The sequence below is a fragment of the Apus apus genome, chromosome W (genome assembly GCF_020740795.1).
Source record: "Apus apus isolate bApuApu2 chromosome W, bApuApu2.pri.cur, whole genome shotgun sequence".
NCBI lineage: Eukaryota > Metazoa > Chordata > Aves > Apodiformes > Apodidae > Apus > Apus apus.
In genome coordinates, this window is record NC_067311.1 from 5664516 (window position 1) to 5682542 (window position 18027).

Consider the following 18027-nt stretch of genomic DNA (forward strand, 5'->3'; position numbering starts at 1 on the left):
TGAACTGGCAAGAGTCCCGAGAAATCCCGGAGCCGCTGCTGGAGAAAGCGGAGAGTTATGAGGGTCAGGAGAGCTCGAGCCTAAGGGTCGGCGGTGATGGATGAGCAGAGTCCTCCCCGGACGCCGGCCATGGACGGAAGAGAGCGGCGAGAAGAAGGAGGAAGCTGTCTTCTAAGATCTCTGTCCTCCTCTGAGCCTACGTAAATATATGGAATGGAATATCTTTGGCCAATTTTGCTGTCTGTCTAACTCAGCCTCCCACGGGGGGGTCAGAGATCTCCCCATAGTGTCTGAGCCGGCGGAGTGAAGGTGTAACCTTGAAGCCTCAGTAGTTAGAAAAACATTCCACTGTCTTATCAGCCTAGCAGAACACACAGTTGCTAGTTACAAGAAAGCTTACTGAAGGAAAAAAAAATCAGTGAAAAGAAAAATTGGCTTAATCCTGGCTAAAACCAGGACAGATGTGATTAACAAAGTAACAGCTATGGCCCCACCATCAACTAAAAAGGACACTCAAACCTTTTTAGGGACTGTTGGTTTATGGAGAATGCATATTCCATGTTACAGTGAAATTGTGAAACCTCTCTATGAGGTGACCAGAAAGAAGAATGATTTCAAAAGGGGTCCTGACCAACAGAAAGCTTTTGAGCAGATCAAGAAGGAGATTGCACAGGCAATGGCCCTTGGACCGGTTCGAACAGGGCCAGACATCAAGAACGTGCTCTACACTGCAGCCGGACACAATGGTCCCAACTGGAGCCTCTGGCAGAAAGCACCAGGGGAAACTCGAGGTCGACCCCTGGGATTCTGGAGCCGGAGCTACAGAGGTTCCGAGGCCAACTACACAACAACTGAGAAGGAGATACTTGCAGCATATGAAGGAGTTAGAGCCGCTTCAGAAGTGATTGGCACTGAAGCACAGCTCTTTCTGGCGCCCAGGCTACCGGTGCTGAGATTCATGTTCGAGAATAACCTTTCTCCTGTCCATCATGCCACCGATGTGACTTGGAGTAAATGGACTGCTTTGATCACCCAAAGAGCCCGAATAGGGAAACCTAATCATCCAGGTATTGTGGAAGCAATTACAAACTGGCCAGAAGGCACCCACTTTGGAATGCCACCACAAGAAGTGGCGAGACGAGCTCAAGAAGCTCCACCATATGATCATCTACCAGAGACTGAGAAACAATTTGCTCTTTTCACCGATGGCTCCTGTCGTCTTGTAGGGAACCGCCGGAAGTGGAAAGCTGCCGTGTGGAGTCCTACACGACTGGTTGCACAAGCAGCTGAAGGAGAAGGTGAATCAAGTCAGTTTGCAGAGGTAAAAGCCATCCAGCTGGCTTTGGACATTGCTGAGCGAGAGGGGTGGCCGAGACTCTACCTCTACACTGACTCGTGGATGGCAGCAAATGCCTTGTGGGGTTGGCTAAAACAGTGGCAGCGGAATAACTGGCAGCGAAAGGGTAAACCTATTTGAGTTGCTGACCTGTGGAAAGACATTGCAGCTCGGATAGAAAAACTGGAGGTAAAAGTGCGTCATGTGGATGCACATGTGCCTCTGAGTCGAGCCACTGAGGAACATCGACACAACCAACGGGCAGATGAGGCTGCTCAAGTGTTCCAAGTAGACTTAGACTGGGAACACAAGGGTGAGCTTTTTCTGGCTCGGTGGGCCCATGATGCTTCAGGTCATCAGGGCAGGGATGCAACATACAAATGGGCTCGTGACCGAGGGGTGGACTTAACCATGGACACTATTGCACAGGTGATCCATGACTGTGAGACATGTGCTGCAATTAAGCAGGCAAAATGGTTGAAACCTTTGTGGTATGAGGGGAGGTGGTCAAAGTACAGATTTGGAGAGGCCTGGCAAATTGACTACATCACACTTCCTCAGAGCCGCCAGGGTAAGCGCTATGTGCTGACAATGGTGGAAACAAGTACAGGATGGTTGGAGACATATCCTGTGCCTCATGCCACAGCCAGGAATACTATTCTGGGTCTTGAGAAGAAAATTTTGTGGAGACATGGTACTCCAGAGAGAATTGAGTCAGACAATGGGACTCATTTCAAAAACAGTCTTGTCACTGACTGGGCTAAAGAGCATGGTATTGAATGGATCTACCATATCCCATACTATGCACAGGCCTCAGGGAAAGTTGAAAGGTACAATGGTCTGTTGAAGGCTACCCTAAAGGCAATGGGTGGTGGAACTTTCAAAAACTGGGATAAAAATTTGGCAAAGGCCACCTGGTTAGTTAATACCAGGGGATCCATCAATAGGGCTGGTCCTGCCCAGTCAGACCTTTTGCATACTACAGATGGGGATAAAGTCCCTGTGGTATGTGAAAGAAACCTGCTGGGTAAAAGTGTTTGGGTCTATCCTGCTTCAGGCAAAGGTAAACCTGTCAGGGGTATTGCTTTTGCTCAGGGGCCTGGACATACCTGGTGTGTGATGATGGAGGATGGTGAAGTACAATATGTACCTCAAGGTAATCTGACTTTGGGAGAGAATCCTTAATTTGACAGCTGGTAAAGTATAGAGCCTGTATGTAATATATGGTATGGAATAAGGGGTGGAATGTCCTGGTTTGAGCCAGGATTAAGCCAATTTTTCTTTTCACTGATTTTTTTTTCCTTCAGTAAGCTTTCTTGTAACTAGTAACTGTGTGTTCTGCTAAGCTGATAAGACAGTGGAATGTTTTTCTAACTACTGAGGTTTCAAGGTTACATCTTCACTCCGCCTGCTCAGACACTACGGGGAGATCTCTGACCCCCCCCCGTGGGAGGCTGAGTTAGACAGACAGCAAAATTGGCCAAAGATATTCCATTCCATATATCTACGTAAGCTCAGAGGAAGGACAGAGATCTTAGAAGCCAGCTTCCTCCTTCTTCTCGCCGCCTCTCTTCCGTCCATGGCCGGCGTCCGGGGAGGACTCTGCTCATCCATCACCGCCGACCCTTAGGCTCGAGCCCTCCTGACCCTCATAACTCTTCGCTTTCTCCAGCAGCGGCTCCAGGATTTCTCGGGACTCTTGCCAGTTCAGGGGAGTGCTGTGGGAGTTGCTGGGGGTGGGGGGAGGCGAGAGGCTTTTGCCCATATCTGAATATATCTGTATATAATTGTATATATATTTTCTTGTGTGATTCATTAGTGTTTTAAGTAAAGCTGTGTAGTTTAGTTTTCAATCCAGCCAAGTCTCTCTCCTTTTCTCTCTCTCCTTCCCTGACTGGGTGGGGAGGGGAGGGGATCAAGAGCATTGTTGTCGGACCTGAGTCAAACGGTGACATTCCTCTACCATTTGGAGGAGGAAGTTGTCATCAATGCACTTCAGGAACTTCCTGGATTGCTGATGCTTTTCTGTGTTGTTCCTCCAGCAGATATCGGGGTGGTTGAAATCTCCCAGGAGGACCAGGGCCTTTGAGCATGAAGCTGCTCCTATCTGCCTGTAGAGGGCCTCATCCACTTGGCCACCCTGATCTGGTGGCCTGTAGCAGACCCCCGCTATGACATCTCCTGCCCCTGTCTTCCCTTTAACCCTGACCCATAAGGTTTCAGTGGATTCCTCCTCCATCCCCAGGTGGATCTCCACAGACTCCAGCTGGTCATTAATGTAGAGGGTGACACCCCCTCCTCTTCTGCCCTGCCTGTCCTTCCTAAAGAGCCAATCATCCCCCCACTCCAGTCATAGGAGTCATCCCACCATGTCTCAGTGATACCAATAACATCATAGACCTGCAGGCATGCACACATCTGCATTTCCTCCTGCTTATTCCCCATGCTCCATGCATTTGCATGGAAGCATTTAAGATGGTCCCCTTCAAAGCGATCATGCTGTCAGGGATAACAATTTGCAGGTCAGATGCTTTCCTTTTGGCCTGCAATCCTCCTGTAGTCCCAGGGCATATGTTACTGGCTCTGTCCTCAATGTGGTGGATGTGAAAGCCTTGATCTGGGAAAGGGACAACTGGCCATTGCCAAGTGGCTGCCGGACACATCTACACTGCTGACTCACCGTTCATGGTGGTGAAGACAGTTTTGTTCATGGTGCTGAACAAGCGCTTCCTGCTGATCAGCATGCAGTTGTCCCAGCGGTGATTCAGTGGTGTGGAAGTGTCTGGCAGCCAGTTATCCTAGACCCCTTGATGCTGTGTAAGCACTGTTCTGCAATAGCTAAAACACTAGTGTGTTATCAACACTGTTTTGGTCAGAAATTCAAAACATAGCACCATGCAAGCTGCTATGAAGAAAATTAACTCTATCCTAGCCAAAACCAGTACACTTATGTTATAGAATCAGTCAGATAATATTATTTGTCATTAAAAAAGAAAGAAAAAATATTAAAGGAATAAGAAGATTTTGCTTGGTTTTGATGTCCTTGTAATTTTTGATGTAATCTGAGATAAAACTTTCCTTTGAACTTTACTGTGAAATACAACCATAACATCTTTTACCATATATTATTTTGTTGTTCCGTAAAATGTACATAAAATGAATACATTTTACAAGGAAAAGCCTTTTAAAATAAGTAAAACTTGCAGTTTCCAGGTCTACAAACTCAATCTGCATTCAGAGAGTTCAAGCAGGGTCTTTTTCCTTGTAAAGGTTCAACAACACAACAAGGAGGGGTTTGAGCAGTTGACCCCTTCCCCTTGTTTTAGTTTATACCTGCCAAACCCCCCCCCCCCCCGGATAGTACGCACTTCTACTCAAAAAGGGAATGAGGACACGGAGTGAGGGGTTTATATGTGTTGATATTTTATAAACAAAACAGAGATGTACAAATATATAACTATAGTACAAGCCACTGATGAGATGAAGATTGTTATGGTAAAGGGAGGTGATTTAGAACGCGTCGCAGTTCTCCCCCCGTTGGGGTCGCCGTTGTGCGTGAGTATGGGGAGTGAATTCTAGAGAGGGGAAAAGCAGGGAAGATCCCCGGATGGGGTTCTTATGCGTTGAAGGTAGCAGAGGTGACGGCTCCTGGGCTGGAGGGCAGCAGGCACGCAGCGCGTAGGCAGCAGGCAGCACCACGTGAGCAGCAGACAAATGCCGCGTGGGCGGCGGCTCCCTCGGGGTGGTGGTCCCGGCTGGGCTCGGCGCTGCACTGTCCTCGGCTCGGCTCGGTTCCGCCTCGGCTACTGCTGCGACGGTGGCTCCTGGCTCGGCTCTGTGCTGTTCTCGGCTGCAGGAAGAGATGAGGCCCCGGCTCGGCTGGTGGCAGTTCCCGGCTCCAGCTGGGCTGTCCTCGGCTGCCGGTAGGGGTCTCAGCTCTCTGTTCTTAAAAGAACAGTTAGATTTCAGTCTTTATTCCGCCCCTGGAATCCCACGAAGATCTGGCAGGCCGCAGCACACTAGTGTGTCCCTAAGCTACTGATGAGTTCTAATCTCCTTTTTCACAGAGGCAGAAGCCCCCCCCTCCCCCGTGCTGTCCAGTGATTTATCTTAGGTTAGGGTGAGTTTCAGGTGCCGCAATGCATTATCTCATCTGCATGCCAGCCCTGGCCCAGCCAATCTTGAGTCCCGGGGCAGGACAGACCAGCTACAGACAGAGGGGTCGACCCCTTCAGCAAGGAGCCAGTGTCTTGGATCTTGACGGTTCCAGGTGTCAGAGGCACTGTGCAGGAGTGGTGTCCATTTAATCGTCCTTATATGTTGAAATAGTTTCATGGGAGACATATATATTTTTTTTTGTGGTAAGGGACATAACCCTTACATTTCCACATTGGCACGGTATGTTTTCTGCTATTAATCCCTTTATTGCTGCTCATTGGAATTTAGTAAATAATTTGGTCCTAGAATAAATAATTTGGTCCTAGAATAGTTTGAGTTAAAAGGGACCTTTAAACATCATCTAGTCCAACCCCCCCTCTGCAATGAGTAGGGACAACTTTCACTTGATCAGGTTGCTCAGAGCCCCATCCAACCTGACTTTGAATGTTTCCAGGGATGAGGCATCTACTACCTCTCTAGGCAACCTGTGACAGTGTTTAACCACCCTCATTGTAAAAAATGTCTTCCTTATATCTAGTCTAAATCTATGTATTTCAGTTTTGTCCTGGTTTGAGCCAGGATGAAGCCAGTTTTTCTTTTGCTGATCCTTTTTTTTTTATTTCAGTGAGCTTTCTTCAACTAGCAACTGCGTGTTCTGCTAGGTTGATAAGACACTGGAATGTTTTTGTAATTGCTGGGCTCTCAAGGTCGTGCCTTTGCTCTGCCGGCTCAGACACTACGGGGGGATTTGTGCCCCCCCCCGTGGGAGGCTGGGTTAGGTGAACAGCAAAACTGGCCAGAGATATTCCATTCCATATATCTACGTAGGCTCGGGGGAAGGTCGGAGATGACAGAAGAAAACTTCCTTCCTTCCTGCTTCGCTCTCTCGCCGCTTCGCTTCGCCTCTCTATCTGCCTTCCTTCTTCTCTCTTTTTTTTTTCTCTCTTTCTTTCGTTCGTGGCCGGCGTCTGGGAAAACACCATCTGCCCATCATCGTCGACCCATCGACCTCAAGCCCTCCTGACCCTCATAACTCTCTGCCTTTCCCCAGGAGCAGCTTCGGGATTCCTCAGAATTGTCTCTTCTGAGGGAAGTGCTGTGGGAGTTGCTGGGGGTGGGGGGAGGCGAGAGGCTTCTACCACACCTTTGTATAATCACTATATATATATATATATACACTCTTATATCACGTATTAGTATTACAAATAAAGTTGCACGGTTCAGTTTTCAATCCAGCCAAGTCTCTCTCTTTTTTTTCTCTCTCTCCTTCCCTACCTGGGTGGGAGGGGGAGGGGATCGAGAGCATTGTTGTCAAACTGAGTCAAACGTTGACAAGTTTAAAACCATTACCCCTTGTCCTGTCACTACAGGATCTGCTAAAAAGTTTGTCTCCATCTTTCTTATAAGCCCTCTTTAAGTATTTAAAGTCTGCTATAAGGTCTCCCCGGAGCCTTCTCTTCTCCAGGCTCAACAACTGTAGCTCTCTCAGCCTGTCCTCATAGAAGAGGTCTTCTATCCCTCTGATAATTTTTGTGGCCCTCTTCTGGACCTGCTCCAACAGGTCCATGTCTTTCCTGTGTTGGGGACTCCAGAGCTGGACACAGTACTCCAGATTGGTTCTCGCCAGAGCAGAGTAGAGGGGCAGAATCACTTCCCTTGACCTGCTGGACATGCTTCTTTTGATGCAGCCCAGGATAAGGTTGGCTTTCTGGGCTGCAAGCTCACATTGCCAGCTCACGTACGGCTTTTGATTCACTAGTACCTCCAAGTCCTTCTCTGCAGGGCTGCTCACAAGAAGGAATTGAAATCAACTTAGACTCAGCTGTGTTGCCTTTGCAGGCAGTACAGGGGTGAATATTATTAACAGGGGGTTTTTTGTGACCAAATTTTTTTTTCCTTCTAGCAGAGTGTTCCAGCTAGGAATGATAACAAACAGTGGAATGTTTTTCTAACTGCTGGGTCTTCAAGGTCATACCTTTACTCTGCCAGCTCAGACACTACAGGGAGATCTGTGACCTCTCCTGTAGGAGGCTGAATTAGACAGACAGCAAAATTAACCAGAGATATTCCATTCCATATATCTACGTAAGCTCAGAGGAAGGTCAGAGATCACAGAAGACAACTTCCTTCCTGCTTCTTCTTCCGTTCTCTTCCATCCATGGCCGCCATCCGGGGAGGACTCCATCCATCACCATCAATCCCTAGGCTCGAGCGACCTGACCCTCATAACTCTGTGCTGTCTTCGGCAGCAGTCGAGAATTTCTTGGGACTGTTTGCATCTAAGGAGAGTGCTGTGGGAGTTGCTGGGAGAGGGGGGAGGCAAGAGGCTTTTGCACATATCTGAACATATTTGTATATAATAGTATATATTTTCTTTTATCATTAGTGTTTAATTAAAACTGTGTAGTTTAGTTTTCAATCCAGTAAAGTCTCTCTTATTCTCTCTCTCCTTCCCTACCTTGGTGGGAGGGGGAGGGGATCGAGAGCATTGTTGTTGAACCCGAGTCAAACAGTGACAATTGTGTTTATGCAATTTTACTTATTTCAATTTCTTAAACAACAGTGTTCTCTAATTATGCAGTCTCAGATTGCTCAGAGTGAAAGCCTGAGTGAAACAGAACTGGGAAAGTCAGAAAGGTAGATACCTGGGACTGAGTTTTTCAAAATTTTTTCCTTAATGATTCCAAAGAGGAAATATTGAGAGTCTCAATGATAACGTATGTCTTTCAGTTTTTTAATTTTGCAGCTAGAGAACAAAAACCCCTCTGTCATGTTTTCAAGGGGGAAATTTATGTGCTTGCACATGAGCTTTATAGACACACAAGATTTATAAAATGTACTTAAAGTTTATTTGAATTTTTAGTACAATATGTTACAATTAACACTTTAAAACATAAATGGATGTTTAAAATTGTCTGGAATTATGTCACAGTTAGAGGCCCAGAGTCACTTCTGAAGCTGTAATGTTTCAATTTCTACTTAAAAGCAACTGGAGTATAAAGCAAGCATACATTGCTTTTATTAAAAAATAAGGGTTTTTTTTAAGCTTCTGAAAACCTGTATCAACTTCCTTTTCAGGAAGGATTTTAATGTAGCTGCTGCAAGTGATTTAGGACAAAGGAAGATAAGAAAATTGGCAGAAGCTTGATGTGGTAGGATTCCTTAATATAATTTTATATCATCTTCTAGTTTTCCAGTCTTTGGGATCCTTTACAGAGGTAACTCGTAAATCCAGTAAGAATAGCTACCATCATGTGGAGAAAATTCCTGGATGGTTATCAAATGACAAAGTTTACAGATACCTTTAGGGGACCAGGACAGAGATAAAAGTTACTGAAATAGAAAAGCAAAAGGATGAAAGACAGGGAGTGCTCCTTATAAGTATGCTGTGGGCTGCAGATATCAGTTTTCTGGAAGGATGAAACTTTTTCAAACAGGGATGAGTGGGGTGTACATTCAGCAAGAGAGGGATATGGAATGAACACCAGAGAGATAGTAAGAAAGATGTGAAAAAGAGTACCACAGACTTCTCAGTTGTTGAGGGGAGCTGCTCCGAAGCTGGGTCAATCTGCAGTGGAGCAGCAGATATTGGCAAATAGGGTTTTTCCTGCAGTTTCCCTGTGGTAGGGAAACACCAGGGGAATGGAGTGACATGCCAGAAGCTGGAAGCTCTCCTGAGAGCCGCTGATGAGACCTGGACATTGACAGAGCAATGGACGCCACCCCGCCTATAAAAAGTGGCCCTAAGGAGTGAGAAGGATCAGGAGTGCTGTGTGTCAGAGTGGGGCGTGACAGTTTGAGCAGGAAGGGCACCAGAGCTCGGCCAGGGAATGATGGTATCTACCTGGCAGAAAGCCATGGCATCCCTCAGTTCTGCACACACTAGGTCTGATGCAACTTCCCAGACTGAGCTCTCCTGGGAAAACGTTGCCACTATGGTGTATGTCTGCAGGGTGTGCCCTACCCACACACCATTATCAGATGGTAGCAGTGAGCTAGTTCTCCACCTAGTGATGGAGCTCTGGGAGGAAGTGAATAGGTTAAGAAGCATCAGGGAATGCAAGAGAGAGATAGACCACTGGAGCCACAATCTACCCTCCCTGAAACAAGCCCAACAGGCTGACAGGGCTCATAACACAGAGAAGTCCCTATTCTCTCTTTGCCTGGATGAACACGGTGACTTAAAGGATAGGGGTAAATGGCAGCAAGTTCCTGCCCGGTGTAGCAGGTGCCACAGGCATGTCTCTCCAGCAACTGCCACACGTTCCCAGTTCCCCTTGCATAATAGGTATAATGCTTTGCAAGGGGAACTGAATGCTGACAAGGATGATGGTTCACCTTGCTTGGAGATGACACCAAGGTTGAATTGGGCTACACCCTGCATCAAAACCACTCCAGTAAAGAAAAAAACAGGTCATAGTCACAGGTGACTCAATTCTGAAGGGAGCAGAAGGCCCAATGTGCAGAGCGGACCCACTTCTTAGGGAAGTCTACTGCCTCCCTGGGACCTGGGTTAAAGATGTTCAGAGAAAGCTCCCTTCCCTAGTAAAGCTCTTGGATTACTATCCATTATTGATCTTTCAGGTAGGCAGTGATGAAACAGGAACAAGAATTCCAAAGGCAATGAGGAGAGCCTTCAGGGCCTTAGGACTGGTTAAGGGATCACAGAAACACAAGTAGTATCCTCCTCTGTCCCTCCAGTTGTGGGGGATTGATGAGGGAATAAACAGGAATATCAACACCTGGCTCCAAGACTGGTGTTGTCACGGGCAGGACTTTGGGTTCTTTGACCACCATGGCTTGATTTACATAACACCAGGCCTGCTGGCAACAGATGGGGAACACTTGTCTCAAAGGGGGAAGAGGATCTTGGTGCAAGAGCTAGCAGGGCTCACTGTGAGAGCTTTAAACTAGAGTTGAAGGGAAAGGGCACAAAATTGGGCCTGGGGCCAGCATGCAAGTATTTGAGGGATGGTGTGCTAGCAAGGTTTTTTAGTCTGCCGTTTCAGTGGAGGTAGGGGATGGAGACTCGTGGTAGCACAGATGAAAGAGTTACTGGTTGGTTAGTGTCACGGTTTGACAGGATCGGCACTTAAACCAGAGACAACAATGCTCTCAATCCCCTCCCACCCAGGTAGGGAAGGAGAGAGAGAATGAGGGAGAGAGACTCTCTGGATTGAAAACTAAACTAGACAGCTTTAATTAAACACTAATGATAAAAGAAAATATGTACAATTATATACAAATGTGTTCAGGAATGTTGTCCTGGTTTGAGCCAGGATGAAGCCGCTTTTCCTTTTACTGATTCTTTTTCCTTCTACTAATTTTTTTTTTTTCCTTTAGTAAGCTTTCTTTTAACTAGTAGCAAAGTGTTCCAGTTAGGAGTGATAACACTGGAATGTTTTTCTAACTGCTGGGTCTTCAAAGTCACATCTTTACTCTGCCGGCTCAGACACTACGGGGAGATCTATAACCCCCCCCCCGTAGAAGGCTGAGTTAGACAGACAGCAAAATTGGCCAGAGATATTCCATATATCTACGTAAGCTCAGAGGAAGGTCAGAGATCACAGAAGACAACTTCCTTCCTGCTTCGTCTCCCCTTCTCTTCCATCCATGGCTGGCATCCAGGGAGGACAATTTTTCTGTCTGTCTAATTCAGCCTCCTACGGGGGGGTCATAGATCTCCCAGTAGTGTCTGAGCTGGCAGGGCAAAGATGCGACCTTGGAGTCCTGGCAGTAACATAAATATTCCAGTGTTATCATTCCAAGCTGGAACACTCTGCTACTAGTTAAAAGAAAGCTTACTGAAGGAAAAAAAAATCAGTAAAAGGAAAACTGACTTAATCCTGGCTCAAACCCGGATAGTTAGTTACCATGGAAGTGCCTGAGAACAGTCAGGTAGGAATTGGGATTTCTCGTGACAAAAAGGTGGCAAGACCATCAGCCCAACTGAAGTGCATCTACACAAATGCATGCAGCATGGGCAGCAAACAAGAGGTGCTGGAAGTCATTCTGCAGCAGGAAATGATTATATTGTTGCCATCACAGAAATGTGGTGGGACAACTTGCATGACTGGAGTGCTGCAATCAATGGCAACAAGGTCTCCAGAAGGCATAGGCAAGGAAGGAGAGTACTATGAATGCCTGGAACTCAATGATAGTGACAATAGGGTTGACAGTGACAATAGAGTTAAACGTTTATGGTTAAGAGTCAGGGGAAGGCCAACAAAGCAGACATCTTGGTGGGAGTCTGTTATAGACCACTCAACCGGGATGAAGAGACAGACAAAATATATAGAAATCTGAGAGAAGTCTCTTGATCACTTGCCCTTGTCCTTGTCGGGGACTTCAACTTCCCAGATGTCTGCTGGAAACGTAATACAGCAGAGAGGGAACAGTCCTGGAGGTTCCCAGAGTGTGTGGAAGATAACTTCCTGACATAGCTGGTGAGGAGGTCAACTAGGGAAGGCATCCTGCTGGACATGTTGTTTGTCAACAGAGAAGGGCATGTGGAGGATGTGATGGTTGGAGGCCATCTTGGTCATAGTGACCACAAAATGATAGAGTTGTCTATTCTTGGAGAAGTAAGGAGGAGGATCAATGGAACTGCCACCTTGGACCTGAAGACTTTGACCTGTTTTGGAGACTGGTCCACAGAGTCCCTTGGGAGGCAGTCCTGAAGGGCAAAGGAGTCCAGGAAGGCTGGACATTCTTCAAGAAGGAAGTCTTAAAGGCACAGGAGCAGTGCTGTGCTGAAAGATGAGCCAATGAGGAAGACCAGCCTGGCTGATTAGAGAGATCTGGTTGAAACTCAGGGAAAAAAAGAGTTTATGGCCTTTGGAAAAAGGGGTGGGCCACTCAGGATGACTACAAAGATGTTGTGAGGCTATGCAGGGGGGGAAATCAGAAAGGCCAAAGCCCAACTTGAAGTCAACCTGGCTGCACCTGTCAAAGATAACAAGATATGCTTCTAAATATATATTAGCAACAAAAGGAGGACTAAGAAGAACCTCTGTCCTTTATTGGATGCAGGGGGAAACATAGTGATTAAGGATGAGGAGAAGGCTGAGGTACTTAATTGCGGTGGAGCCAGGGACCGGGACGCCATGATGGTCACAAGTATCAGCCTTTATTATTATATTACATCACATGCTTATACTTTTTTCTCCTGTCCACGTGCCTTACGCTTCCTTCCCATTGGTTAACAGCTTCTGTTCACGCATTCTATCTTACTTTGTGATAGGTTACAAGTTTCTTACATTTTCTTACAAGAATGTCAACATGCATCCGTATCTCTCTCATACCTTCTTTTCCCACAAACATGTTTTTCTCTAACTGCCAAGGGCACAGCTGTAGTTTGTTAAAATCAAGGCCGCTTGGGGCCCGTAGCTGATGCCCACAATTCCCCCATTTTGTTTTTCAACAAAAGGGCTGTGTTTACCATCCTCTGCAGGGCCCTTTGCAGAGTGGATGGCAAACACAGCACTACTGACAAAATGATAGTGATGGCACATAATCTTGACAATCCTGTTTGCAACAAGCTTTTAACCCATCCTGATATTTTTCAACCTTCCAACCATTTATTCAGTCCAAAAAAATCCATTATCTTCTGCGATCCTTTTGGTGGTGTCACTCAGTTCCTGGATGCTCTTGTGGATTGACTTTAAGTTGTCTTTCAAGTCCATGTTCCATCAAAGCTTCACATCCGTGTCCATAAGCTAACGATAGGAAATCAATAGCAGCGCAATTCTATAAACATGGCAAACACTCTTCATATTAGTTACTAAGACACTCAATAATTCGGAAATCTCATTAGCTCTTTTTACCACACAACACACTAACTTACTCAATTCTATCAAAGTATTTGCATTTGCATCTACGTTTGCGTTTGCTTTTGTGGCCGCAAGCTGAAGCAAAAATGAACTAACAGCAAAGCACTCCCTAACATTCTACAAATCTACTGTGTTAATACTTTTCAACATTATCTGTTACAATTCTCCTTTTTACCTATAGTGATGAGTATAATTTAATATCATTTTTGTGCCGAAAGATACTCAGTCTGGGCTACTGAAGTACAAAATTTTGTTTGATTCATGGCATGTAACAATGATACCCATATATCTTTACTGTTCCTTGGCATCAGGTGAGGTGCCATTAATTCTGTCGTCCCGACGGTCAGCGTCCAGGACAGGGCATACACACCAAGCAGGTACCCAGCGAATCCCAGTATCTGTGGAAACACAAGCATAACCTCGCCCCCAAGTAACAAGGTCCCAGGGGCCTTCCCAGACTCGAGTCTGAAGGTTACGAACCCAAACAGGGGCACGCGATCACACTAGGTCCCTGTCAGAATGCAAAGAAGAGAAATGAGTTATGAGAATAGGTACTGTGCTAGAAGGAGGAAAAGTTAGATGATTCATTGTATATACTGCTTTCCACACTCGTGCTTGTGGAGTTTCACCCATCATTCCCCCTTTGTCACCGTTTGACTCAGGTCCGACAACAATGCTCTCGATCCCCTCCCACCCAGGTAGGGAAGGAGAGAGAGAAAAAGAGAGAGACTTGGCTGGATTGAAAACTAAACTACACAGCTTTAATTAAACACTAGTGATATAAGAAAATATATACAATTATATACAGATTTGTTCAGGTATGTGCAAGAGCCTCTCGCCTCCTCCCAACACCAGCAAATCCCACCACACTCCCCTGAGCTGGAACAGTTCCGAGAAATCCCGGAGCTGCTGCTGGAGAAAGTGGAGAGTGATGAGGGTCAGGAGAGCTCGAGCCTAAGGGTCGACGGTGCTGGATGGATGGAGTCCTCCCCGGACGCCAGCCATGGACGGAAGAGAAGGGAAGAAGAAAGAAGGAAGGAAGTTGTCTTCTGTGATCTCTGACCTTCCTCTGAGCTTATGTAGATATAAGGAATGGAATATCTCTGGCCAATTTTGCTGTCTGTCTAACTCAGCCTCATATGGGGGGGTCACAGATCTCCCCGTAGTGTCTGAGCCGGCAGAGTGAAGGTGCGACCTTGAAGCCCCAGCAGTTAGAAAAACATAGAATCATAGAATCATAGAATCATAGGGGTTGGAAGGGACCTCGAAAGATCATCTAGTCCAACCCCCCCGCCAGAGCAGGGTCACCTAGAGTACATCACACAGGAAGGCGTCCAGGCGGGTTTTGAATGTCTCCAGAGAAGGAGACTCCACAACCTCTCTGGGCAGCCTGTTCCAGTGCTCTGTCACTCTCACAGTAAAAAAAATGTTTCTGATATTCACCTTAAACCTCCTATGCTCCAATTTGTATCCATTACTCCTTGTCCTATCACTGGTCATCACTGAAAAAAGCTTAACTCCATCTTCTTGACACTCACCCTTTACATATTTGTAAACATTGATGAGGTCACCCCTCAGTCTCCTTTTCTCCAAACTAAAGAGACCCAGCTCCCTCAGCCTTTCCTCATAAGGGAGATGTTCCACTCCCTTAATCATCTTTGTGGCTCTGCGCTGGACTCTTTCAAGAAGTTCCCTGTCCTTCTTGAACTGAGGGGCCCAGAACTGGACACAATACTCCAGATGCGGCCTCACCAATGCAGAATAGAGGGGGAGGAGAACCTCTCTTGACCTACTAACCACCCCCTTTCTAATGCACCCCAGGATGCCATTGGCCTTCTTAGCCACAAGGGCACACTGCTGGCTCATGGTCATCCTCCTGTCTACCAGGACCCCCAGATCCCTTTCACCTACACTGCTCTCCAGCAGGTCAGCCCCCAACCTGTACTGGTGCATGACATTTTTCTTCCCCAAATGCAAAACTCTACACTTGCCCTTGTTGAACTTCATCATGTTTTTCCCCGCCCAAGTCTCCAGCCTGTCTAAGTCTCTCTGAATGGCAGCACAGCCTTCTGGTGTGTCAGCCACTCCTCCCAGCTTGGTGTCATCAGCAAACTTGCTGAGGGTACATTCTGTACCCTCATCCAGGTCGTTGATGAAGATGTTGAATAACACCGGTCCCAGTACCGACCCCTGAGGGACTCCACTAGTCACAGGCCTCCAACTAGATTCTTCCCCATTGACTACAACTCTCTGACTTCTTCCTTTCAACCAGTTCTTGATCCACCTCACTGCCTGATCATCAAACCCATACTTGATCAACTTATCTACAAGGATGCTGTGGGAGACGGTGTCAAATGCTTTACTGAAATCAAGATAGACCACATCTACCGCTCTACCATCATCTATCCACCTAGTAATTTCCTCATAGAAGGCTATGAGGTTAGTCAAACATGACTTCCCCTTGGCAAAATCATGTTGACTGCTCTTGATGACCCCCATCTCCTTGATATGTCTAGAGATAGTGCCAAGGACAAGTTGTTCCATCACCTTTCCAGGGATGGAGGTGAGGCTGACCGGTCTATAGTTACCCGGGTCCTCCTTCTTGCCCTTCTTGTAGACTGGAGTGACATTTGCTATCCTCCAGTCCTCAGGCACCTCTCCTGTTACCCATGACTTACCGAAGATGATGGAGAGTGGCCTAGCAATGACCTCCGCCAGCTCCCTCAGCACCCTTGGATGCATTTCATCCGGACCCATCGATTTATGGATGTCCAGATTACGCAACTGATCCCTAACCCAATCCTCATCTACCTGGGCAAACTCCTCCTTTATCTTGACTTCTTCTGGGGCTATATGAAACTGGGGCTCATGGAGAAAGCCTGCAGGAGTAAAGACAGAGGCAAAGAAGGCATTCAGCACCTCTGCCTTCTTTAAATCCTCTGTCACCAGGGCACCCGCCTCATTCAACAGTGGGCCTATATTGCCTCTGGTATTAGATTTGTTGGCTATGTATTTGAAAAAGCCCTTTCTATTGTCCTTAACCCGACTTGCAAGGTTAAGTTCCAAGGAGGCCTTAGCTTTCCTAGTTGCCTCCCTACATTCTCTGACAACATTCCTATATTCCTCCCAAGTGACCAGCCCCTCCTTCCATGATCTATAGATTTTCCTTTTCCATTTGTTTGCCCAGCAGTTCCTTTTTTAACCACGCTGGTCTCCTAGCTCCCTTACTAGATTTTCTACCCATTGGGACACACTGATCCTGTGCTTGCAAGAAGTGGTCCTTGAATGTTGTCCAGCTATCTTGAGCCCCTTTACCTTCTAGTACTCTGTCCCATGGGACTTCCCTTAACATTCCAATGTCTTATCAGCCTAGCTAGAACAGAATGTTGCTAGTTAAAAGAAAGCTTACTGAAGGAAAAAAAATTAGTAAAAAGGAAAATTGGCTTCATCCTGGCTCAAACCAGGACACCCTTTTTGTTTTTCAAGCAACACCTTGAGGGACTGATGTGTGCACTCAATGGTAGCTTGACCTGTGGGAGAATGAGGAATGCCTGTCATATGCTGGACACCCCATAATTGCAAAACCTATTGAGTCCGGCTAGCAGTATAGCCGAAGCCCAACAAGCTGCTCCTTTTTTTTTTTTTTTTTTTTTTTTTGTGGTATGGTACAAAAACCCACTACAAAAGGTGTAATGGATCTGCCCATTCTTCATACCATTGAGCAATAAGTCCAACCGGGTGATCATGAGATACCAAGACATACAAACTAAGAGGAATAGCAGTAACGACTTTCCATGCCTTCTTTTCTGAAATGGCAATTTCCACCTGTTTAAGTGCTGTTTCAGCTTCTGCTGTGAGGCACCGAGGAGACAGTAGGTCAGTGTCTCCTTTTAACAGTTCAAAGAGTGGAGCTAGCAAGGTGTTAGATAGCCCCAACAAAGGCCTTAGCCAATTGATAGTTCCCAACAATTTCTGTAAGTCATTCGAGGTAAATCCGTGTTGCATAATCGTAGTTCTTAAATCACGTAGAATAGTCCAATGAAACGGATCCCACTCATTTGATTCCTTCTCATTACCACGAATAACAGGGCAAGCTAAAATATCACCGGCCAGTTCCACTTCTCCTGCCTCTTTAGCCTGCGCATAAACTTTCTTCCAAAATTTGCCTGGGTCTGGGCCTTGAATTGCTACAGAAACCGGCTGTATAGTCAGTAAATTCTGAAGGGGAGGGGCAGAGGGCAAACACGTCACTCCGTCATTAGCTCCGGGGGCTGGAATCACAGACTGTGCAGTTAGTGAGCTCTGCAGGGGGGGGGGCGGGAGGCTGATAGTTCTCTCTGTCGTTCCCCCCAAGGGCTGGAATCACAGGCTGTACAGTTAGAGGGGCAGAGGGCAAACACTTCATCATATTTTATGCCCCTCTTTACCAATATTCTTAGCAGAATGTTTAATATAGACCTCTCTTCTGCTGACATCTTTGCCCCCATATTTATGTTCCCAGCTGCTCACCTTTGCCTCCCAGAGGTGTGTATTTCTTCTGTGTCTGGACTAGGCTCCCAAACCGCCTTTCTTTTTTTTACTTGGCTGGACTCTGCTGCTAACTGCTCTCAGGTCCGCAGTTACTAATCACTATCCCCTTTAACCTAGGCTCTTGATCTGCCTTTTTTTTTTTTTTTTTTTTTACTTAGCTGGGCTCCACCG

The 18027-nt window shown here is 46.5% G+C and overlaps 1 protein-coding gene across 1 annotated transcript in view; it reads left to right on the forward strand.

Moving 5' to 3' along the window:
* Positions 1-673: 673 nt before the first annotated feature.
* The window catches only part of LOC127395199 (uncharacterized), an 89128-nt gene continuing 71774 nt past the window's right edge, over positions 674-18027 (forward strand). The window contains exon 1 of the mRNA XM_051641774.1: positions 674-1525. Coding sequence (XP_051497734.1) covers positions 677-1477 — 801 coding nt within the window. The 5' untranslated portion in view covers positions 674-676 and the 3' untranslated portion in view covers positions 1478-1525. The remainder of the gene's footprint in view (positions 1526-18027) is intronic.